This window comes from Hippocampus comes, unplaced genomic scaffold (assembly GCF_001891065.2).
Source record: "Hippocampus comes isolate QL1 unplaced genomic scaffold, H_comes_QL1_v1.1 scaffold77, whole genome shotgun sequence".
Classification (NCBI taxonomy): domain Eukaryota; kingdom Metazoa; phylum Chordata; class Actinopteri; order Syngnathiformes; family Syngnathidae; genus Hippocampus; species Hippocampus comes.
Window position 1 is genome coordinate 130,938 of NW_017805289.1, and position 24,325 is coordinate 155,262.

General features: G+C 43.7%; 1 protein-coding gene across 3 annotated transcripts in view; it reads right to left on the reverse strand.

Annotated features, from left to right (window-relative positions):
- LOC109516813 (glutamate receptor ionotropic, kainate 2-like) overlaps positions 1 to 1,134 on the reverse strand; it is a 72,401-nt gene extending 71,267 nt beyond the window's left edge. Inside the window, exon 1 of one of the 3 annotated variants that reach the window (XM_019871616.1) lies at positions 479 to 1,134. In XM_019871616.1, the coding sequence (XP_019727175.1) occupies positions 479 to 602 (124 nt within the window). In that variant the 5' untranslated portion in view covers positions 603 to 1,134. The remainder of the gene's footprint in view (positions 1 to 478) is intronic. The other 2 variants (XM_019871614.1, XM_019871615.1) reach the window with 2 other exon arrangements.
- Between the last annotated feature and the right edge of the window lie 23,191 nt (positions 1,135 to 24,325).

A 24,325-nucleotide genomic window follows, 5' to 3' on the forward strand; every position in this document is an offset into this window, starting at 1 on the left:
TTCCTGCGGTGGACGTGTTGGCATGTCCGAGTGAGGAAATTACCAATTAGCGTGTGACAAAATATACCTGTGATGTCTTACTAAATACTTTAAAAAGCAGGACAGTGACATTCATTTACAAAACAAATTAGTCCATCCATCCTTCATTAGGTTCGCGGGTGAGCTGGAGTCTATCCCCGACTGACTTGGGCTGAGAGGCAGGGTACACCCAGAATTGGTCACATTTGAAAAAAAGTTTGCTGGGTTGAAAAAAAAAGAGATAAGACAGACACACACGCGCGCACACACACACACACACGTAGCATTGCACGAGAAAGTAAAGCAGCAGCAACAGGGCTTTGCCAACTCTGGTTGGGATGGGGGGGGGGAAACGAGCCTCAACAAATCAGTTCCACCCCCTCAATGTCATTTCAATGTGGCCCAGCACACACGCGCACACATTGTTTACAAAGCCAAGTGTAAAGAAGTGCAATCTTACCAAATCTTAGCACATGCGGCATCCCGCGAGAGTGACCGAGAAAGAGCAGCAGAAGCGGAATGAGGCTGAGCTTGGACCTGACAACGACACTGCTTATCATCAGCGGATGGGAGGTAATCTTCATGTTGTTTGCGGGGGGGTAGGAAGAAAAAAAAAACAAAACAAACAAATGCACGGTGGTTTTTAAATCCCGCCGCCGCGCGTGTCCGAGCCCCCTTTCCTTGCGATGCACGTCGCTGTTTCTTTCTTTATTTTGGAGATGGCCGAGTGAAGCTCACGGCATGGTCACTCGCGCTCTCCCAAAATCCATTAGCAGTCCCGGCATGGTCCTCGTCTTATTCACTGCACCAACGCGCGGCAATCCTTCGGCTCGAGGGACGACGGGACATCCATGTCGAGGGGGCGGAGGGGGGGTCCGGGTGGGGGGAGAGGAGGAGCGCGTTGCTGTCAGTAGCGCTGGCGGCAGGAGAGAAGGAGCCCGAGCATGGGCTTGTAAAGGTAAGGATGTGGGAGCGGGGGATGACGAGCGCCAAGCAGAGGACGCGGCAGCGATATGCAGCCCCCCACCCCTCCACCTATGAGGCACTGTGGCTCGCATGCACTCCCGTTCTACTGCACTGCTGCACAGCCTGTGACGTGGTGCCAAGGTTAGTGGAGAGAAAGGGAGAAGAGAGCGAGAGAGAGAGAGAGCGCGCGTGGCGATGAAGATGTGAGCGGTAGACAGATCACGTGTGAGAGCGATAAACAGAAGTCAGAATGTTCATCTTCAGCAACCGTTATAAAGAAGTACATCTGGATTGTCTTTCACAAAGTTCCGAGATTACAAATCTCCACTTCGGGCTTCCTGTCTGGGAGTTTATTCATTCTTCGCCCCCACATTCGCAAAACATGCAACTCTGAGTCCTGCAATTCGAATTCAAAAAAGTGTTACACAGCAGTCGGAGGAAGAAATGGGATTGGACCTAAACGGGAATCCTTGCCGCGGTATGTCAAAGAGTCACTCAATTTAAGGTTCAAACTGTTTTAAAAATGTGCTGAGTCCACTTCAGTTGTATTTAACTTATAAGGCAAATCTTGTTACATTAAATCGTCAACAGTTTGCGAGAAAAGATTTACAAATTCCAATTTTGATTTTGATGCGGGAAACTTAAAATGTCGGATTCCGTTTTTGTTGTTTCATCGTTTACTGTCATGCTTCTGTTCCCGTTTCTGACCAACAGGTGGCGTCGGAGGGCTTCTCCTCCAGCGTCGCACCTGTTGGTCATCATGTCATGAGCTTTTTCCGGATTGCCACTGCCTGTTGTAAGTCATATAATACAATCATTATCGTTAAGTCCACTTTTTGCATCAGTGCAAATAAGAAAATTGAAGAAAATAAAAAAATCGATCGTATCCTAGTGTTTGTCATTCTTTATTCAAACATCGTCTTTTCTTTACATGGGGGAATGACGGTTTGCAACGTTAGAAACATCCACTCGGTCGTTCCACAGAAAGGGAAATAACATTTGACCTATGCAAATGAAAGGCCTCGCAGAAAGGGACCGTTTATTACTCGTGTTTACGTTTCAGGAAAAAATAGCGGCAACCACGGAGGTGGTGAGAAGGCTTATCGCTCTGATTAACGACTTCAAACAGCGGATATGTCGTGCCGAGATGCCTATCTACAGTTCCAGCATGCGCCTACATGTTATTGATTGAACACTACCCCGTACCTTATCAGCATCCAACCCCCTATGAACATCTCCTAGTGGGTCGATGGACCTCCGCTAAGGATATGGGCAGCAGCCCCGCTACCAAAGATTGGAGTTATATTTCACCCCAAGAAATACGTGAAAGCAGCTCTTGGACCGACGGGGGTTACCGAGGTATGAATAACTTACAATGTGGGAATCTTGACACGACGTGACGGAAGGACATTATTCTCAAGGAACTCAATCAAGTTACTTTGTCTTAATTGGAAGACAAAGTAAAAACGCAAAAAAACAAAAGCAAAAACAGAGTCAGTTTCAGAATTACGCTTCCAAAGCTGCCATGAGCCTGAGCTATGGTCGTCCGATAGTGATTGGGGAGGAGAAAAAGAAAAAAAAAAACTCTTTTGGGTAATTTCAAGTTATTAATAATCACAATAGCTATCATTTTATCACGGAATAGAACAAATATCACGATGCAGCACTTATTTCTCGAACTGTGTGTTTACGTTTTCAATTGATCGCGTCTACAACATTCCAAAGAAATCGCAATGTCCCAGCTATTTTTTGAGCAGGCTCCAGGCCACTCGTATGGGCCTTGAGGGCTACTTGGTACGCGTTGGCGCCACGTTCGTGACATTTGCATGAGCTGTATTAGAAATACATCAATAAATAAATAAAATACTGGATATATTATAATATCAGTGAGAAATATGTGCCTTTAAGAGGCGGGGCTTGGTGGGACTAGCATTGGCTGAAACTATGGAGAGTCTGCATGTGAGTGTCTGGGTGTGAGCTGTGGTCGACAGCAGCTCCATGTGAATGTTTGTGTATAACCACAGTGCCATTGATCTTTTTTTGGAAATGTCCATTTTTCAATCGGAATTTGCTGAATCATGAAAAGGAAAATGCGATTGTATCATGTGACGAATACTCACTTCTCATCATGAGCACACCGAGATGACTAACTAAATGTGTCAAGAAGGACATCATGCTGACGCCCACTCCTATTTTTTTTTTTTTTTTTTTTTACTCGAAAGGCTGCATAAGTGAAAAGAAAAAAAAACAACAACACATTTTAGTAGTCGTAGTAATCCTGGTGGTGCATATGGAAATGAAATTCCCTCGCAACGGGATCACAAATGCGGCATGAACATTGACGTTGAGCGAGTGTCACTTTGCGTGGGTCTGCATGGTGGCCATCTGCAGCGTTGGAAAAATCAAAAGAGAATGGGAGCCATCGTGTCGCCATCTGGGCCATTTGCATAATTACGGAGAAGTTGAGGATTTAGGCACAAGTCGGCGGAGCCTCACAAAGCATGAAAGGAATGCTTATTGCGCGCCGGCAGAAGAACTGGTCCTCTTAAAGCCACAGCAGCCTCGAGTCCAGAGGTCGCCGGAGAGACTGATTCAAGTGAAGGGCTACTAGTTTGATGTATATTTCTGAAAAAAATGCAGTTCTCCATTTTGCCAGCTGTCTATGATGTTCTGTGACTCAATAAGTGCCAAACCTATAAAAATAAACAGTACAGTATGTTATTTTCTATTCTCAAAATTAATTTCTAGCTTCTTCCACGCTCATAATCAGCAGTAGAACATGGGCACCGGTTTCTGACCCAAAAGTGGACAAAACGTATTTTTATTATTAGTAACTCAACTCATTATTATTATTATTAATAATGTTAATCTTAAATCCTGATGTAATACAGAAAAAGCAAGGGTCGATTCGTAATCAGTGGCAAAAAAAATAATTGAAAATAAAATTTAAAAAATCATCTCTGATTAAAAAATAAATTATGGACATTTGTTGTCCGGTGTAATGAAAGGCATGCTTTTTAAGTACAGCTCTGAATCTTTTCAGATTGGGCACGGGTCTTGTGACCGGCGTCGGTACATTAGTAGGCAGCCGGACCAAATTCTTGATTATCCTTGAGTGAATCTCAACACCAGGCTTTCAGATTGTCTCCTCGAGTAAACAGATGGCACCGGAGATGCTTTATGAATACACAGATTCCACCGGCTTTGCATCTCCCCGAGTTGGCTGGCACCAGAGTGGATCCACTTATCCCAAATGGGAAGGCTGAAGCCAGCATCTCCGTGAAACTTAGCGCCGAATGCTCGCATATTTCACAAAAGCGCCTCGCATACACGATGGGGGCTTGCATCTTTCTGCTCAGCTCGCGCGAGTGCAAGGATGATAGATGAGAGCCAAAGTGTTGTGTACTCAGGTGTGGATGGCATAATGCACCCGAATTTCTCAGCTCATTATTCCGCAGTCGTTACATCAGGGGTGTCAAACTCATTTCACATTGTGAGGCACATACGGCCTCGGTAGATGTCAAGTGGGCCGGACCATTAAAATTAGACCACACTCTGCTATAAATAACCAAAATATCATATATTTCCTTCGTGGGCAAAAGCTTGTCGCTTCTCGGGACATACAAGTTCAGCCGTCTTCATCATGCATCGTTTAACAAAGTCGGAATACGGCTTTGATGCTAATGCTATTTCGCTAGCAAGTAAGTAGCTGGCTTTTACTGCTGTGTCGGGTCTGGCTCGGTGACAGACAGACTGCTGTTGTCTTCCTCTCTGATCAAAAAAATATTGTCTTCTACTCTGATCAAAATACTGTTCCCCCTAGCGGATGATCCATGAATTGCAGCTGATTAAAAATATTCATTCCGTGTCTATTATGTATTTTTTCACTTTTAAATTATCCTGCGAGCCTCGTTGGGGGGCCGGTTCCAGCTCGCGGGCCGTATCTTTGACACCCCTGTGTTATATTGATGCTCGGTGTTGCTACGTTGGTCAGTGTTGGAGTCATTCAAGGTATATAGGACAAGCCTCGCGCAGTCTTGGTGCCTTCCCAAGTGGCACATTAAAATCAGAAACAGTGTAAATATAGACGGACAAATATAGTCAATCGGTATATTCAACATTTTCGTACAAGGATAAAAGTGGTTAACTACCAAGAGAGCTTTAACTTTGATGACGGACGACAAAGGCGCAACACAGAGGTGAGTCGGCAATCGTGTTTTTAAAAAAAAACGAAGAGAAAAGAAGAAAAACATTTGTGTATCTAATTGGAAGCCCTTCGCATTAAAGTATCCACAAAGTAAGTTGCTGATCCCTGGTGTGTCCTAATGATTTTTTGCAAACACTTACAAATGCTCCATGAACCAAAACGGTTGATGTGCTACCAGTTGTTTACATCCCCGCTGACTGACTGAGTTACATTGAGCGGCGCTCTCCGAGACGGCCGTGACTTGCGGGGAAGCGATCTTGCGCCATTCGAGGGGCTATATCCCATTTGCATCCCCTCCCGATCAAACCGTGCCACTTTTGAAGGAGACTGCAAATGAGTAGCGTTCATACACATGACGTGAGTTGTATACACGGCCGCTCGCCTATATGAGTTGGCGGCTGCGTCGTCTCTAAAAAGCATTGTCACGCCGCAGAATGCAAAGAGGGACTTTATGCAAAGGCGAGATAACCGCTGCTGAAAAGCCTTCAGTCGCACTCTGTGTGAGCGTCTCTCACTCTTTCTACCCCCCTCCGTCATCCCTCCATCCATCCTCCCTCGCTCACTTGCCCAGGCACGCCGGTGGAAAACAGCACTGGCGCACACGGGTGCCATGGAAACCAGAAGCTGATGCGCTTTGAATGGTAAGCCCTGACAGAGAGGACTTTCATTCACTTCAATTGCCCTGCACTAACGGCCGCTGCATTATTCAGTATGTCACAACTGCATTTTAAAAACGACGAGTGTCCTCAAAAGCTAACAAGCGTCCTCCTCACCTGCCTGTTCTGTCGGCGTGGCTGCGGCTAAAGATGACCTCGCTTCGTGACAAGCTGAATTGGGAGCTTTACGCAAGGCTGTCATTGGTCTGTTGAACACACCCTTACACACACACACACAAAGAGTTTTGTTTTGTTTTGGAATGGTGAGGTTAGCAATTGGTGTATTCCGCCGCTCTATTGTGATTCATCGTTTGCAGCCATGCTATATCATAGATCATTAATGGGTTTTTACGGTACACAGACAAGTTAGAATTTAGAGTTGGCATAGTACAAAGGCCAGGTTCACACCACCACAGGATGCGATGCCCAATTTGGATTTTTTTTTTTTTTGATAAATTCGATCTTTTTATATACTCATCCACATTACAAAAATGCGACTTGTGAAATGTGAACAGAACCCGAACGTCCCTAGCGGTGTTTACGGAAGTAAACGTGGTTCAGCACTGTTGAAAGGGAGCGATGCGGGAAGAGGTAGAAATGTTTTGGAGAAATGAAAAGATGCTTGGGCGGCACCATGGTCCACTGTTTGACGACGTATCATTCGGATGTGTCCGGATTAGCGTTCATACTGCAGACACAACACGTGCGTAACGGGAAAAACATCTGGGAAATACAAAGGGAAAGTCCTCGAAGAAATATTGCGTTGCCCAAGCTCAGTGTTGAGTACACCCACACAGGGACTTGCGATCATACATATGGAAGTTGAACATTTTCCGACGGATTTGTGAGTAGATTGGCAAGGAATAGTCACACCTAGCATACCCACGCCACAGGATAATCTCTCAGGCTAATCTTTGCGAGAAATCCAAAAAGTCGCTCTCCACTGACTGTTACGGGGAGAGGAAAAATGCTCACATTCAGCCCGATAATCGATACCTGTCCGCAGTACCTCACTTTAGTGTCACAGCAAAACAAGCCATTTGCTAAAAAAAAATAATAATGAAAACCATGAGAACATTTCAAACAGCAAGCAGGCGGAGCATGAAGAATCAAAATTGTTTTGATTATTTTTTTCTGTTCAGGTCAAATGTTTGCTGTATGATTCTCATACAGCAACCTAGCCCAACTAGGCTGTTGAATTGACAATCTGCCGCGTCGCCACCGGAAACATCCGAAAAAGCAACAACATCACAGTGAGTGGCGAAAGACAACGTCCAAAGAAATGCTCCCAATGACATCTCAAGGACCTCTGTGGGAAAACATTCCTCAGAAATGACAATTAGGCAAGTGAGACAGTTATTAGGACCTCTCCGCAAACTGTCACTTCCTGTTAGCGCTGACACATGCCTGAAGACCCATCAAGCCCCCCCCCCCCCACTGCTATCCCCACTGCTCGCTGCAACCCAACAAAACCGCACTACCCTCGGGCAGGGAGGAAATCTTGCAAACGGAGTTGCCTCATTATTTTGGCATGTGACAGCCACTTGTAACTTTGCAGACGGTATCTACTGTACGTATGTAAAGTATATATGTCTGGGCGAATGAATCATGGCCGAATCAAACCCATTCGTTGCGTATGTGAGTGAGGGGCAGGAACCGCAGTCTCACTCGCTTGACACCTGCATTTGAAAAAGATTGTGTTTGAGAGCGACGTCGCCGCCAAGTCAGACGAGTGCCTCCAAGAGGAAAGCTGGCAGAGCGATTGGGTGTACTGTAGCGTACACTCACAGTACAGTCCGGTAATTATGCTATCGTGAATATTTCATCTTGAGAAAAAAAAAGAATGCCAGAGGAAATTCCAGCAATGCAGAGGTGCTGAGTGTTCATGGTAAGGAGCCGGTCGTATCAGCTTGCTTGGAGGTGCGGTGTTGATAGGGGTCAGCCCAAGGCCTGTTTCATTTCAACACATTCAGACAGCTGTTAAATGGAAGTCATTTATTCATAACATAGCGTATAGCATCCATGGCACCTTGACAGACATCTTTATTGCTGCCTCGGTGTGGCCAAGTCAGTGTGTCTGTTTTGCTGAGTGGTCTCGCAATCAATATTTGCAATTAGCTTGGCATTTCTAAAGCCTGGAACTGTTGTAAGGCAATGCACGCCGAGCACAGACGTCCAATTAAAACAACACCATTCGTACCGTTTCATTTATTGATAACGTACCCGCGTTCAGGAATTGGAAATGGAGCCGAGAGTGCAAAATAAAGAGCGACGGATCAAAAACCATCAAAATGACGGCTTCCGAGCAGTGGCACTATTCATGTAAATATTACAATGGGATGACTGTTGCAAATGTATCAGATCATCCAAGGAAGAGATAGCCGAACAAAACCCAATTGTTTGATGGCTCAATCTGCGCACAGAAGTCTGAATATTAATATTTGCCTCTGTTCATTTCAACTCATCTTTTCTCAGCCTTGCAGTTTCAGATCTTCAGTAAACATGCACACACACACACGCTCACACACACACACTCAGCAGAAAACCAGCTTGATTCGGTGGAGGATGGCTGGTGTCGGACTATTACAGAGAACCCCAGCACAGGCTGGTCTGCAGGATAAGGATGTCCTTACAAGGCAAGTCTCAGTGTGAATAATGAGGAAACTTGTGTGTGTGTGTGTGTGTGTGTGCGTGCGTGCGTGTGTGTTTGTGTGTGGGAGAGAGAGGGCGATAGCGATAGGGAAAGTCTGAAATGGAGCCAGAAGTAAAATGTAAAGAATATGGGCACATTCATCCAGCTGCTAATATATCGTGGTTCTGCAATGGAAACTTAAATCAATTTACTACCGTATTTTCCGCATTATAAAGTCGCACCTAAAAGCATTTAATTTTCTCAAAAGCTGACAGTGCGCTTTATAATCCAACGCACTTTATTCAAGGATTAATATTCTGATTTCTTGGACGTAGTAATATTCTCTGTAACGCGCTTCGTGACAGCTACAGCTGTTGTAAAAGCTCTTTATAAATAAAACTGTATTGTATTGTATTCCCTTTAGCGTAGCTCCATCTAGTGGCTGCATAACACATCTGCAGCAGGTACTGTAGTTTCTATTCTATGGGCCTTAAAATGCCGCGTAATGGGAATTCGACATCTAACAGTGCCAAAATGGAAAGAACTGTTCGTACCATTGAATGTGACTTGAAGCAAAATGGGGATGCACAAGGACACTTTTTTTTTTCCGACCGAGAATCGGCATCACCTTCAAGCAAAAAAAGTAACTTGTAATCCAACAATCTGCTCAACTCGTTACAACACAAGTCACACGTTCATCTGCACGAGAAAACACAAACGTTTGCCAAACAGATGGGTTTGAATATTAATGCATCGAAAAGGCAAGTGATGTGGATAAATCCAACAGCACGCAGGCACTGCCTGGATGCCTATTGATGTGTTCACAACCATATTGACAATGTCCGAAGATAACGTCGGATGTGCACGAACATCACAAGTCAGACTTTTTAGACGCTGAGATTGGTTGCGCTTTTATTATTATTTTAACAAAATAATTTAATGCGTCGGAGATCAAGCTCTTTGTGACAAAACAATAAAAACTCAATTTTCATATTTCCTCTTTCAATGTGAGCCGAGTCTGACACGATGGTCAAAACCAGAATTGTCTTTTTGTTTTTTATGGCTTGGGGGGGGGGGGGCAAAGTACCAATTTTTGGGAGGTCTACTCAGCACAGATGTCACGACAAACAAACTGATCCAAGAAGGGAGAGGGATATGCTGTCCAAGTATTTTCTCTGCCGCTCACAAGATCACCCGTTTTGTATGTCGTCGAACGATGGTTCGAGGCCAAAGCAAATCATAATAATCGGGCGGTTAACGGAGAGTTGGTGGATAACGTGCCGATGTACTTCGGGGCTAGATTTGCCTTCTCCGTTCGTCAAAGCCAACGCCAGACTTTGGATAGTCTGGCAGAGAGTGTCAACAGACCAAAGTACTTGTGAGCGCTCGATTATTGACAGCAGTGCTGCTTGGAGCAGGGGGGGGGGACGGGGACTAAAACAAAGCACCAGGCACATCACACTCAGGCTAAAAGGATTGCAAGTAACAAAACAGCATTCGGGGAACAGATGTGACCCTGATGGATGGATCCGTCCATACACTGAAGCGAATCACTAAATTAGCCTTCAGATGGTGGTGTTTCAAGTGAACTCCCATTTTTCGTGGGGCTATGCTCTAGTTCGGATCGCAATAGATGAAAATCCACAGTATTGACTCCAGAATGAAAAAAAAAGCCTTTCTTAACCCTTTCATGCAACATGATAAGCTGTCGACTGTTGTAACCGCTGTCCCCGAAAGGGTTACAATATTTTACCGCGTGTCACATATACACCACAAATGAATGGATTATTCTTTCAGAAATCAATGATGAGGTGATTGCAAAAAAAAAAAAAAAAAAAAAAAAAAAGAAATGTTAGGATTGATTTCAGCAAGGAACATGGAAGTTGATTTGCTTTCCCGGGCCACAATAAATGATCCAGATCAGGCGCCCCCGGGCCTTGAGTTTGACACCTGTGTTGTAATCTGATTTATGATTTGCTGATTTATGTTTACGCCGCACTCGGTTGGTCGAATTTTGTGCGGTTGTCGTGGCGAGGACTCCAAGTCAAATTGTTTCGTAAATTAACAACTCTAATTAACGTAGAATTTTTGAAAAAAAAATGTCTGTCATATTAAATCATGGTTCATCTTTTTGTCTACCATATAAGACCAAAATCATTTTTTTGGTCATAATTTATCATAAATCTGGTAATAAAAGATATATTTTTTTTGTGCTTTTTATTTAGCTTTAAAAAAAGAAAATAACTGCATATTAAATCACAATCCCTTTTTTTGGGGTGGGGGGGTGCATGGGAGCAATTAGATCATTTTTCCTTCTGCCAGAGTTGTTGACATTTGAGGTTTAGAAGAACATCTGAATTAATGTTCGCATACAGGTTTGTTCTTAATGAATGTGCAAAGTAACATGATTATCGATAATTCGATATCCTGAATTCTTTCATTCAAATTCCACGCCACGGCCCACAATCCCGTTTGCACTCAAATCCAATTCAAACAATTCTTTGGCATGACTGAAAACATTTCCGCCCTCGGTGTCAAAACCAAAAATACCTTTACCTATGTTGGAGATCTTCGCAAGTCGTCCGTCTCCGATGCATTCCTGCGTGTTCCAGCACCCCCAAAAAAATAGACCAAAGAGGGGGTTACACAGGGTTTGTGCTCACCTTGTACCTCACCGCTCCAATTGTTACGATAACGTTTGGGAGGTGCCCAGCGGTGGCTCCAGACATTCGAGTTGTACAGATTACAGCTGACATGTTTCGATGCAGGAGGTCAGCTATTGTGACTGCGGTTATTATATTTCAGGCGGCTTGGGGAGGCCCGCAGAAAGAAACCTGGCCTGACTAATATGACTTATCAGTGTGAAAAAGACTCCTCCTATTGTTCTCACTCGCTTGAATGGGTTCAGGAGAAATATCTCAGGGGTTCTGCTCTTAACGCCCCTCCGCTTTCCATTTCCGTACTTATATGAGGAGATATGAGCAACGGAGGGTGAGGAGGGGGGGGGTTGTGCGCACACAAGACGGCGGGAATCACACTGTGAAATGTGATACTTGAATAAATGTGAAAGTCGTTGCCTTGGCGTGATGTATGAAATATGAACCCTCGATCGGAAATGTAAAAAAAAAAACAAAAAAAAAACCTTTTTTTTCTTTAAATTGGGCTGTTCACTTGTTTTTTCCACTGATACCAAGTACCGATACCTCTAATACTTTTCATGTATAAAATATTTAACACCTTTAACACCTTTCTTTCTGAAGCAGGTAATAATTCGTCGATCTTATAGCGCCAACTACTGCTGAAGAGGACTTACCCGATATCGTACTTCGTTAGCCCTAAGTATCGGTGGCTGGTATCGGCAGCATTCAAAATAAGGCTGGTAATGACACCGATACCTTGTATCAGTACTTGTCATCCCTAAATTGAAAAAATAATGGATAGGATGATGATGATGATGAATCCTGTTAATGATTTCAATGAATGGAAATTAATATCAAAACCGGTAATTTAGACAAACTATATTGCAAAAATGAGATGAATCCCTTTTGTAATTTTGTTTCTATTTTATTTTTTTGTTGACTGATTGATGTTAAGAGTGCCGACTCAAAGATAATTGAATTAAATCATCCAAATATGTGTTCATCTTCTCATTAATTTCTGTTAATAACAATAGAACATTTCCAACTTTTTTTTTTTAAAACGCCACTCCTGGTACAAGAAGCACGGACTGCATGAAATTTCTATAGTTGCCATTAAAGATGTTGAGACGACGACTTTTCGCAGACTAAACACGAAGGGTGCTCCCATGTGGTTTTCATGTTGCTAATTCCGATACCGATCATCGTCCGATTCCGATACCCTTCACGTCAATGAGCAGCACATTTTTCAATTGTAGTGCTGCTCACAAATGATTATTTTGACCTTTCGCGCACCCTGTAACCTGATAAGCTGTCCACTATAGTGGCCGCTGACCCTGAAAGAGTTAATATTCGATTCATCTGCCAATCATTTTTGGGATGGAAAAAAAAACCAGACATTATTTGAAATTGACAGTACAGAACATGCACAAAGATACGTGATGATTCAGTGACTGGTTTGAGATCTAACGTGCGGCGCTGAGGAATCGACGCTACACTGCACAGAGGCTGGTTTCTAATTGGCTGCAGGCGGCAAAATACGAACTGCAGGTGATCGTTTTTTTTTGACGGGGGGGTCGTCAATGAAAGGCATCGATCGACCTACTGTATACGGATCACGTACTTTTCCACGGAAACCTGCTGATAGATCGGAGCATTGCTACTGAGCACTCACCAAAACAGGTTCCACAAAAAAAAAAAAAAAAAAAAAAAAAAAACCTTATTAGAACCTAAAGAAACTATTGCCTGCATTCATTAGAGATAGAGAATCAGTCGCATAAACACTTTGCGACAAAACCGGCCGTCCAAGCACATTTATTGTCTTCTTAATTAGTTTTTACGGCATCCTGCGTTTGAAGTCCTCCAGGAAAATGGAGCCACCGAAGCGTCCTTTTTAAAACAACCCAGAAATATCTGAGGCTTCATTTATTGGACTCCGCTCCTCTCCCCATTAATCATGAGTGTACGCATGGAAATGGGCTTAGTCGCTTTTTTTTTTTTTTTTCCCTCCTCCGCGCTGCTCCACATCCACTCAAGGACGACTTGCGGTACAAGTCTAAGTAGGATCGCGGCTCGTATGTTCCGTCTCTTTGTCCGCTAATAGGTGCCCTTCGAGCTTACGTCAATGCTGGGGGAGAGTGATAACAATTAGCGTTTGCATCGCGTGTCTGCACAGGGCTCCAAAAAGTGGAGAAAAAAAAAATAAGACTCAATGTAAAAGCGAAACAAAGCGGAGAATGAGGATGTAAAGCAAGCGAGAGGAAGAATAAAATGAGCTTGGGCCCCCTTTGTGGCACTTGTGCGTCTCCACTTAATCATCCCCTGGCCTATAAATAGGCCGTCACTGCTGCAGGAATATTGGGAGATTAATGGATGAGAGTGAAATGATGCCGTGCCGGAGTGGAGAAGAATTCATATCAAGTCGCTTCACTTACTCGCAATCGTTCTGCCTTATCCGAAAACGATGATTTGCAACAAGCTCCTCGATGGTGTAACTTTAGGCCGAGGCTATATGACACCTACGAGTGCAGAGACGCTTGGTATAAAGCCCGCGAGCTCTTCTTCCCAGAGCACCGAGTGGAGAAAGTTTTCTTTTCCTGGCACTTTATTCCGTGCGAGGCGCCGCGCAGTTTGCGTTCGGTTCGATAACGCTCACTCGCTGGGAGCATGTAGATGAGTTGGAGGAGGGGGGGGGGCGACGGTTGAAGCAGAGGTCCTCGTAAGTCACCGAAAGTTTTCCTGTCGGATGGCAAAGGCTACAAACATGAGGCAAAGGCGCATTAAAAACTATCTCACTTTTTTTTTCATACTTTTGATTACTGGATGGAAAAATGACTTTTTTTTTCTCCCCGATTTACTAGCAAATATCACCGTCAGCGAGTGGTGTGTGTTTTGTAGGATTTGGTTAACATGTGCATTTCCATTAAGAATATTTCTTCTCATAGAGCCTTTCGGGCACAGCGGTTACTATAGTGAACAGCTTATCAGGTGACAGGTTATGATTATTTGTGCATGAAAGGGCGAATATGTCTGAAGACACAAACCAGAATACACCTGTTATTTTAATAGTGTCGACCCTTTTACGGTACTTGAGTATAGAACGCACGTGAATGAATTGCCCTTTGAGAAGAACCCCTCACTGCCTCTTGTCTCGTCATACATCAGCATTAAACTTTTGGTCATCTCGAAAGGCCCGTGTAATATTTTACACTGAATTGTGCCTTTGACTGGATGCCAAAGTACAAGTGACAGCAACCGTATAGACTCATTTGTCATCAGCTAGCAACGTGCTTCTTGTTGTCGCCACCCCCTTGTGGCGCGTGGGAAGGGGGCTGACTGTTGTCATTCTGTTGACCTTTACTCATGCTCACATGTCGACGAGACAAGACGCACGCCCACGCGCGCTTTGGGGTTCCGTGCAAAGCGACCTCGCGTCATGTTCTTTCTTTCAGTTTCGAGTCCTTACCTTACAAAAAAGCGGGGGAGCCCCAATGTGTTGAATGCTTTCACGCAGCCTGTAACCTGATCACATGATAAGCTGTCCAATGTCGTCACCGCTGTCCCTAAAAGGGTTACAAAATAAATAAATAAATTGACTCAGGTATTAAATTCATAGACAAAGACAGCAATCTGTACACAAAGATGGTCCTTTCAATCTTGTGAAAATGCAACGTTGTTCAAAAATAAATAAATAAATCAGGCCTGCCGGTCTGACATTTCTTACGCAGAAAGACGTTGATGATATTGCGTTTTTGGTGCCGAGCAAAAACAAACACATTTAAAGTAACACACGAGTGACCTTCCCATACTCTCCGCGCGCTGTGATGAAGCGGTCCACATCGGGGAGTCATAAACGGAGCAATAACATAAGTGAATCACTCCTGAAAGTGTCTCTCCCACTCACTTACTGATATTACATTTTATTTGAGATGATTATTGGGCTGTTGTGATTATTCTGTTCTCCCATGAGCAGATTTCAATGTAAGTCATCAACATTTTATGTTAGCTGGTTTGGTGTTAAAAAAAACAACAACACACACACACACAAATGTACGTGGAAACGGAAAAATTATACTGGACAAAAATGTCCGTATAGATGCTCTTAAATCCATAATGCAAGGCAAAGTGCAAGGAGTCAGCTTTTTGATGACAGCCACCGTGAAGTCTATTTTATTCCCTTTGAGAAAGTGTCTTTCTTCAGGATCCAGCTGTGTGACTACCCCATACAGCAGAAAGTTGGCTTGAGGCTAATTATGTAAAGTAGAAGTATATGAAAATGGGGGGAGGGCTTAATTATCACAAGAAATGAACTGGCGGGGAGGACAAAGAGCAGTTAGGAGAGAGAGATTTGGCATAATCTGACATTTAAATGCGTCTCCCTCTGTCTGGCCTTTCTTAAGGTTGCGTCAAATGTTTGAGCATGGTTGTTGCTTATATATTTTACATGCATTATTAATGAGAGTGCAAGAGAGGCGTTGGGAAGAAACCGCAGGATAACTGAAGCCATTTTACAGGAGTGACGGCAATCTTTTCCCCAGTGGTATTTATGAACCTTTGCACCTTATTGTCAACAGGTAGTATGGAGCGTGTGCTGTAAATGCAAATTACGGTAACTGCAAACACCTAATCCCTTTTCACTGTCGTAGCTCACTAGTAGATAGACTCGCACAATATAAAATCCTTATCAATCCGCCTTTGTGCTGTCTGTACCCTGATTGCATATGTTGTCAAACCAATCTTTCGCATGTTAACGAATGAGCTATTGTCTTTCAAGAACATACTTAACACAAGGCACCATGTAAAAATCAAATCCCTATCGCATTAAAAGTTGTTAGCTACATATCGATTCTTATTGGAAATACCACAAGATCAATGTAAACTAAATATACCTGCCTCGGCGATTTCACCACCCAGGTTGCTACCTTGCTAAAGATTAACGGAACAACTGCAAGCATAAAGTCTATTTTCTTTCACGATGTCGATCTGTCCGTGCGGTTTCTGCACTCGGAACGCTATTAGGATACCAATTGTTAGCATCCTAAGTGTTAGCATTTTAGCAACGGGTCGGAACGCTATTAGCAGACCAATTGTTAGCATCCTAAGTGTTAGCATTTTAGCAACGGGTCGGAACGCTATTAGCAGACCAATTGTTAGCATCCTAAGTGTTAGCATTTTAGCAACAGTTCGGAACGCTATTAGCATACCAATTGTTAGCATCCTAAGTGTTAGCATTTTAGCAACAGTTCGGAACGCTATTAGCATACCAACTGTTAGCATCCTAAGCGTTAGCATTTTAGCAACAGTTCGGTCGAATTTGGATCATTGTAATCCTTAGTTTCAAAGTAAAACAGCTGTCAGACCCACTCATAAAAATGCCTCGAGATTGCAGGTTTTCGACATTCAACAGTTAGCAGGTCCGTTCAAAAGTGCCATGGGAATTTTCCGAGTTATTAGGGTTCATTTATAATTGTTTGAAATTCAAACGGACATGTATATTTCAGAATGTGCATTATTCTTTGTTGTCAGGTTTATTTAAACGAAGTACTCACAGCAGAACGAGGCGTGGCAATCAATACGGCATATATCAACGATTGCATAATGTTGTGTCGTAAAATTAGCGGACATTTGATGTCGGTGCATTGATACTCTACTGTGACAGCAAACCAAACTATATTTCGCAATATCGATATTTCCTCCCAGCACTGCTACTTGCAGGTTCCATATTGAAAAAGCTTCTTAAAAGCTTCTCAGTGTGTGTGCCAGCGTGAGTGTGTGTGAAGTGTGTCTGTCAGCGCGTCCCGCCATACGTCATCATTTGTCTCGCATCCTGACAACAGTTCAATCAAACACCAAGCGTCATGGGATTCAACTGGAACCCTCCTCCGTTGGGACACCTGTTACCATGGCAACTGTGCGAGCTATGCGATAGCAATGTTGTGTTGTTGTTTTTACTCTTGAAGTTGGAGGACATTCACACACACACACACACACACACACACATAATTGTAAAGATTGCGGGTTATTTTGCTGTTAGTTTCTCAGACTATAATTTGTCTCCCATCGTCGTTTGGCTTGGAAAAAAATCTTCCTTGTGGTTCTCCTACATGGCCACGAGGAACGTTTGCGTAAGCTGTGATGATAAATGGAGGCAAATATATCAAAACATACCCTAGCGCGTGTGTGTGTTTTCCCAAATTAGACATGTGTGTTGATGGTTTTTTTTTTTTTTTTTTTACTCTGGCCTTATACTGTAATTATTCCTCTCAAAGTTGCAGGCAGGCTTCTGTGATGGATTGCAGGCGCATAGAATTATTTCCAGAAAGTCGGCTGGCCCACAGCAGCAATCATCCGGCACTACTTGCGAGGAAGAAACCTACTTGCTATTTTTACTTGACATCCTCTTTTTCTCCGCGAGTAATTAAAGCAAGCGTTTGGGCAGGGGCAATGACAGGAGGTCCACTGAGATAGCCAGTGGTCTAATTAGCAGTGCATATCCCCATTCTTCTCTGTGAAAACATTAGTCACTATGGTGCTTTTACACCAGCTGTGATTTAAGTATCCTGCTGCGGGATTTGTCTTTATTGGGCGCCGCAAGAGTTCTGCCGCTTGCAGACTGCAAACAAGACATCACTCGGGAGAATTAAGGTGTTCTTACACTTCAGCGTTATTTTCCAAAATGATGATGAATTACCGACGAGGAGGGGGGAAAAAAAAAAAAAAAAACAAGCTAAGCGTCACGTCGACAACAAATGCGCACCAGCATATGGTCAGTACTCGAACGGATGCTGGTTCATCATAAATGTGGCGTTTCACCGAGATCCGAGGACGGCCATGAAATATTAACCGGGGAGGATAATTATGCGGGTGTTTTCATTTTATACCCAACAGGCTTCTGTTGTCAGGGAAGTGCCGTGAATTGATTCATTACATCGAAGGATGCTGTTTACTCTGCTTAGCTCGATTTTTATTTCTCATTCGCCGCCCCAACGGCGTCCGTGATCACTCGCCTTGAACCACGCCGCTTTCCCGCTGCCAATCCGTACCCGGATGGAGTCCAAGGAGACTCTTTAGAAGGACTCGGCTCGACAGCCTTGCGGTAAAACAGCTCACTTTTCAGAAACAATAGTGAAGTCGCTTCACTCATGACAACAACAACAAAAAAACAGATTAACAGAGAAGCGCAATGAGACAACCATGTCACGACTGCGTTGCACTCTGACCTCGTGAGTGAGATGTCATGCAAATTGATCCGCTTGGGGTTTTTAAACCTGTAAGCCATTTAAAGGCGAGATTGATTTTATATTCGGCTGGTTAATTATTCATGTCGAACCTGTTGAGTCTGGTTGGGATTCAGAGGATGTCTGAGAGTGCAAAGGATCAAACAGAAGCTTGATGTTTGATAACTTGCTGGAATAAACTCAAACCCCCGACATGGATGCATGCAGATGGGCGTACATTTGCGATGATCACACGAGGTAGGACGTGTCCGCTGTAGGGATTGGGGTGGCTTCGTTTAAAGGAGGCAGATCATAGAAAACAATCTTTTTTCATTGCTGTATACAAAAAGTCGGGTCCCTAGAGTGCCCGCCCGCCAATCAAGTGCAAAATTAAACATCCAAGTAACCCGTTAGAAGTCACAAGTCGCCCAGTCTAACCACCGAGCTAGCTTACCTAAAGGTCACCCAAAGTTAACCTCTCCCTCTGAGAATCAAGTGTCAGGAAGAAAATAACTTCACAGATAATTTTTTGAGACCCGCGGTAGTGCTCCAAATTTAGAGAAGTTTGCGTGCTGGAAAGCATCATCTGACGCTACTCTGCCCTGGAAAAGCAAATAGACTTGTGGTAACAGCCCAGTCAATGTTTTATGATCGGCCTCTCTGTGTCGTTTGAGCACATATGTGTACTGGGACACTCGCTTAGATTTTAGTACCTTTCCCGGCTCGTGTTTCAACTGCGTGACAGGACGAATGTCTCACTCCAGGGGATGCAGAATTGCTTTGTCAGAGCCGTGTGATAGATATTAATGTCATGGAGGAGCGTGATGGATGGAATTCCTGTGTGATGCCCCGTTCTATCTCCGGCTCTGTCTCTCACGGCTCGGCATGACTCCGACAGCACTTTAATGAGCTCTGGAAGCATCCGTATCCGCTGACAGCCTTTCCCCTTAACGGCCGCTTTGCCGAAAAGCGCTCCGGTGGGTATTGACACGCGGGAGGTACAGCGAGTGGGGTGGGATAAGGTCAGGGAGAGGGTATTAGGTTGTACACTTGGTTGTAGCGGATCGAGAGTTGCGCTACCTAGTGGCACAGTTAGTACATTACATTTTAGTACGCAAAATGTTTGAAAAGAAGCCCATGTTGGGAGCTCAAATACCGCACAGTCCAGCGGGACCTTTATCGTTTGTGTTGCGAGCCAAAATCTGAGTTACGAATGATCTTCAGATATTGTCCGTGCTACTTCCTGGTAGGGCGCTAAGCAACCACTTCCAAATGTGGGCAACGTTGCCCCTGTGCGCCCCGTCGTCCCACTGCCTAAAGCCAACTCCAGATCTCTGATGTTACTCACTAAGCCGCGCCCCCCAAAGGCAAACGTCAACACACAGTAATTGCACCTGATACAAGACATTATGTTTTAGTCTTTTTTTAACTACAATCGAGTGCATGTTTTGCTTCATTAAAATGCAACTGGCTGGAATGAATTCATCGCTTTTTTGGTTCATTTCAAAGGGGAAAATTGGTTCCCTGAGAAAGTCACATTTTAACACGCCGACACCTGTTGAGGAAGTAACATTTCCACACTCCAAACAGATGTTCAGACCTCAGAGGTAATAAAATCAATTCTATAATTTACAAACAAAACGCACTTAAGTGGAGTACACACATACAAATTTAATGCACTAGCTTAACGGATTTTAAAAACCTTAAAGACCCCACATGATTTCAGGGGAAATTTGTGCATTTTTTTTTTTTGGGGGGGGGGGGGGACTACAAACAAAACGCACTTAAGTGTAGTACACACATACAAATCTAATGCACTAGCTTAACCGATTTTAAAAACCTTAAGAGACCCCACATGATTTCAGGGGAAATTTGTGCAGTTTTTTTTTTTTGGGGGGGGGGGGTGGAGAAACATCACTGAACATACCCAAAACCACGTGATCATCACTCAGGGTAATCTTCCAGAGACATCCGACAATTGGGCCTTTGTTGACTTTAATTGCAAGGGAGGAGAAATGCTCCGATTTGCCCCGATAGTATAATGATGGGGATCTCGCACCCTCTCTCGAGGCCCTGACTGAAGGCTCTCAATGCTTTCCAGACAATGGCTGCACGGATGTATAGCTGCATACATGGAGAGATGACAGATGGCCAGATGGACAGCGAGATCATCGCATGACAGAATACATCTCATTATGCTGATCATGATTGCACACCTAATGATGAGGGGGAGGGGGGATGTATGAGAGTTAATTAAATGAAATGAAAATAGATTGATGAATATCATTATGTTAATATCAATCGAGGTCTTTAACTGTCTCGTTAGGCGCATGAATATCATCTCCCCGACTATTCCACGCCGAGGGAAGTCGGTTGATAGAATTAGGTGCCGTTGTTCGGTGTCCCGATACTTTTGCTCACGGCGTGGACAAATAAAATCCCTTCCATTCCTTTTGTCTCGCCACCGGCTATGATTTTGTAATCTCCAAAACCGCTCCTCATCATTTCCCGTGTCTTCTTAATATTCGTGTCAAAAGTGCTCTCTTCTCCCGACTATTGCCTCCACTCGCCGTCCGTCATGACCGATAACGTTTTCGGAATGAAAATTCCGCCGTGGGATCCTTAAAAACAACTTAAATGAGATCCGCCGCCCCGATCTGCTGCTTTATTTTATTCAAGAGTTCTTGATGGTCTTGCCTGTCAAATGTTTGCACCATAAACTCCTCGGAAATAATTTTCGAACGTGATACTTTTTTATTTCGATGTTCTGGAATGTTAAATCCGGTCTCAAAAACCTACCTGCGTTCTATTTACTTCACTCGGAAATGATTGTGTATACGACACTCATTAGTACATTCAATAAAATTGTTTTATCATTAGTAGCAATTCAGGTGAGTCGAACGTTCACACAGCGCCATTTTCTGCAGTATTTTGTGAACCTGGGGTGACACCTAGTGGTGAACATGGTTCATTATATCAGGCTGTGTGCAGGTTTTAAAAACTATTTTCCGGATTTTATGTCATTTCAAGTGCTGTAGACAAACTCTTAGTCATGCTCAGCGATGTTTTATTTTTTTTGTGAGGTTATCAAAATATTAGGAAAGATTTTCAGTTTTCCTGCTTAGATACACATTGCAGTAAGCTACAACCGTCATATTAAAACACATTGGTAAATTACATTAATGGCAGTGTAAATTACTAATGTTTGTTATTTTAGTAAAAAAAAAAAAAAAAAAAACGTTTGTAAAATTGTCTTTGTAAAGAATTTTTTTTCGCAATATACAAGTGGGGTATTTGGTTCCATTCGTGTCAGTGTACCCAATTTTGCGGCTGCTTGATGACATTTTTTTTTTGTTTGAGGAAATAATTAGCGGTGGAGAAAATGGTAAATGTGATGTAGGTTGTTTTTGTTAACTTTTCCCTCCCATTAGGACACAGCTGTAAATTCTTGCAAGGGGTGCTAAATATGGAAATCAGCCTTGTGGCTGTAATAGTGATACATTTACATTTTGGGGGCAACTGTTGAAACGTTCATACACTTACACTGTCCCCCATTGAACAAATAAATATTGAAAGAATCACTGTCCAACTCCAGTTCAGTTGTATTTAACCTTTAAGAGTTGATGTTCAAACCGTGCAACATGACACAGTGACTTGCAATAACATTTTAATGAACACTTCGATCTATTACTCTGATTTTAAAGCTGCTTATGATTTTTTTTTTTTACCGGATTTTCTTAGGTGGCACTTGGTCCAAAAAAAATCTGAGAATGACTGTAATAATTTTCAGCAAGTGTCATTATTTTTCTTTCATTGGTTCCAATTCGCTATTGTATACTGTATTGTATGAAAATACTAGAGGGTAAAAAGTGACGTCTAACATAAAGTGGCGGAGCGAACCATGGGTAGACGGTATGCAGAGGTAATTGAGAACACAAGAGGGCGCCATTGCACAAGTGTGGTTAGCTTGCCGGGATGCTCTCATGTTGAGAAGCAACAGCCTGGGGAAGCCTGCCTTTCCTTCTTGAAACAGAGCGGTGCAAAAAAAGGGACAACTCTCTTTAGTTGATAAACTATTGTAATTCCAATCCAACAAGTCATATCTCCACGGGATTAAGAATTCAAAACCTGGAGGATAGTCCCTTCCTCATTGGAGGTCAGCAAAGCGCACGTCTATTTCCCTTCCGGCAGGATATAAACGCACGCGTGTCTGCCCACCTGCACGCAAGTGAAATCCTCCACTTCCTGCGAGTGCCCTCACACGCCGCTTTATTGTTCATCTGCGATGTGCGGCGGCGTGCATCCACTGCCGTCTCTGCTTTCGGCCTGACCCGACAGTCAAACATGTGCATATTTACACCAGACTGCTTTCAATTCGGATAAAGAGTGGGCTTAATGATGGCATTGGAGGGATGGGCAGAGCTGTTGATTTGGACACAATCGCGTCAGGAAGGCAGGGAGACGCCCGATGTCTCACGCAGGGTGAAAATCATGTTTTAGGGGAGTCCAGCGACACCACCGCTGTGATTTACAGAACTTCATGTTGGTATTGCTTCCGTTCAGCCCCAATTTTAGTCTGTCCTGAGGGACTGGACTACAACTGGACGAATGTCGTAATTTACTCAGTGAAATCTCCACAATGAGTTTCACAGGTCATGACAGGCAGGGTGTGGGGTGAAGATCCAGGGCCACTTTCAAGCGGCGTAGAAACACCCACAACAGCCCACAGGCGGGATCGTGTCAAAGTTACTTTATCCCGGGCTTGCCAGGTGTGTTGGTCTTCATGACGCTGTTTGCTCCCCATTCTTCTGATAGACCGCTGAGACCATCACAGAGCAGGTGCATTTATACTGAGACTAGATTACACACAGGTGGGCTCTATTTATCCTCATCAGGCATTTCGGTCAACGTTGGATCGTTCGTAAATCATCAGGGAACTTCTGGAGTCAGTTGGCTGCACTGGGAATGAAGGGGAGGGGTGTATAATTTTGCAAACTCTACTGATCAGTTTTTTTTTTTTTATTTAGTAAAAAAAAAAAAAAAATCATATACATTTTGTCAAACTTCATGCTTGTGTCCCACTTGGTGTTGATTCTTGACACAAAAAAAAAATCTAATTTTATATCTTTATTCTTGAAGCCCGAAATGTGGCAAAAGGTCAAAAAGTTCAAAGGGGGTTAATACTTTTGCAATGTTCTGTAAACATAGCTGCATTCAGTGTTGTTGTTCCTAATCAGCAGCACTCAAAGTCGTCGATGCAGCGGTGGGTGGATGCACGTCCATCCGCCACATACCCACAGTGTCGTTTTGGAAGTGCTGCCTCCATGAGTGAAAATAGTTTTCTTGTCTTCCTAGGTGCTAACTGTTTTTGTGCTGCCACAAGTTATAAACAGCTTGACTGGTCAATCTATCCGAGCTTCATCCTCACAAGAGATGTCACAGTTTTAAATTGTGCGGGGGAGAAAAATGCATATGGGCTAGTCTAATAGAATTACTGTTGGTAAACATGGGGGCTAAAAACGACCAACCAGCCATTTTCGAGGCATAAAACCCTTCATCAATCTTTCTCCTCTGAACCAAAGGAGGGTCTATACTCGGGTAAACGGGAAGGCTCCAGGTGCTGGAAGCACGGGTGGGGGGAGTAAATATTTGTTTTGTAGTTCCTCCTCTGTAAGAAAACTGTCTCCCACACCAGAAGCGGGAAAAACAAACAATACCGCATCGCGCCGTCTGTCTCGCTACCGAACGCCGAATGGATTTGTTTGTTCAGACAGACGCCACGACAGACGCAAGAAACGCTCAGAAGGCAAAAGACTGATGAAGGGCAGAGAGGGAACCAGAGTTGAGAAGAAGGAGGAGGAGGAGGAGGAAGGTGCCTCTTTCATGAGATAGAGGATGGATGGAGGACTACACCTCCCAGATGGTGCGCTTGTCCAATTCCCAAAGCTTGGCTCTGCGCAGACACGGGTCAAACAGTATTTAAAGCTAATCCG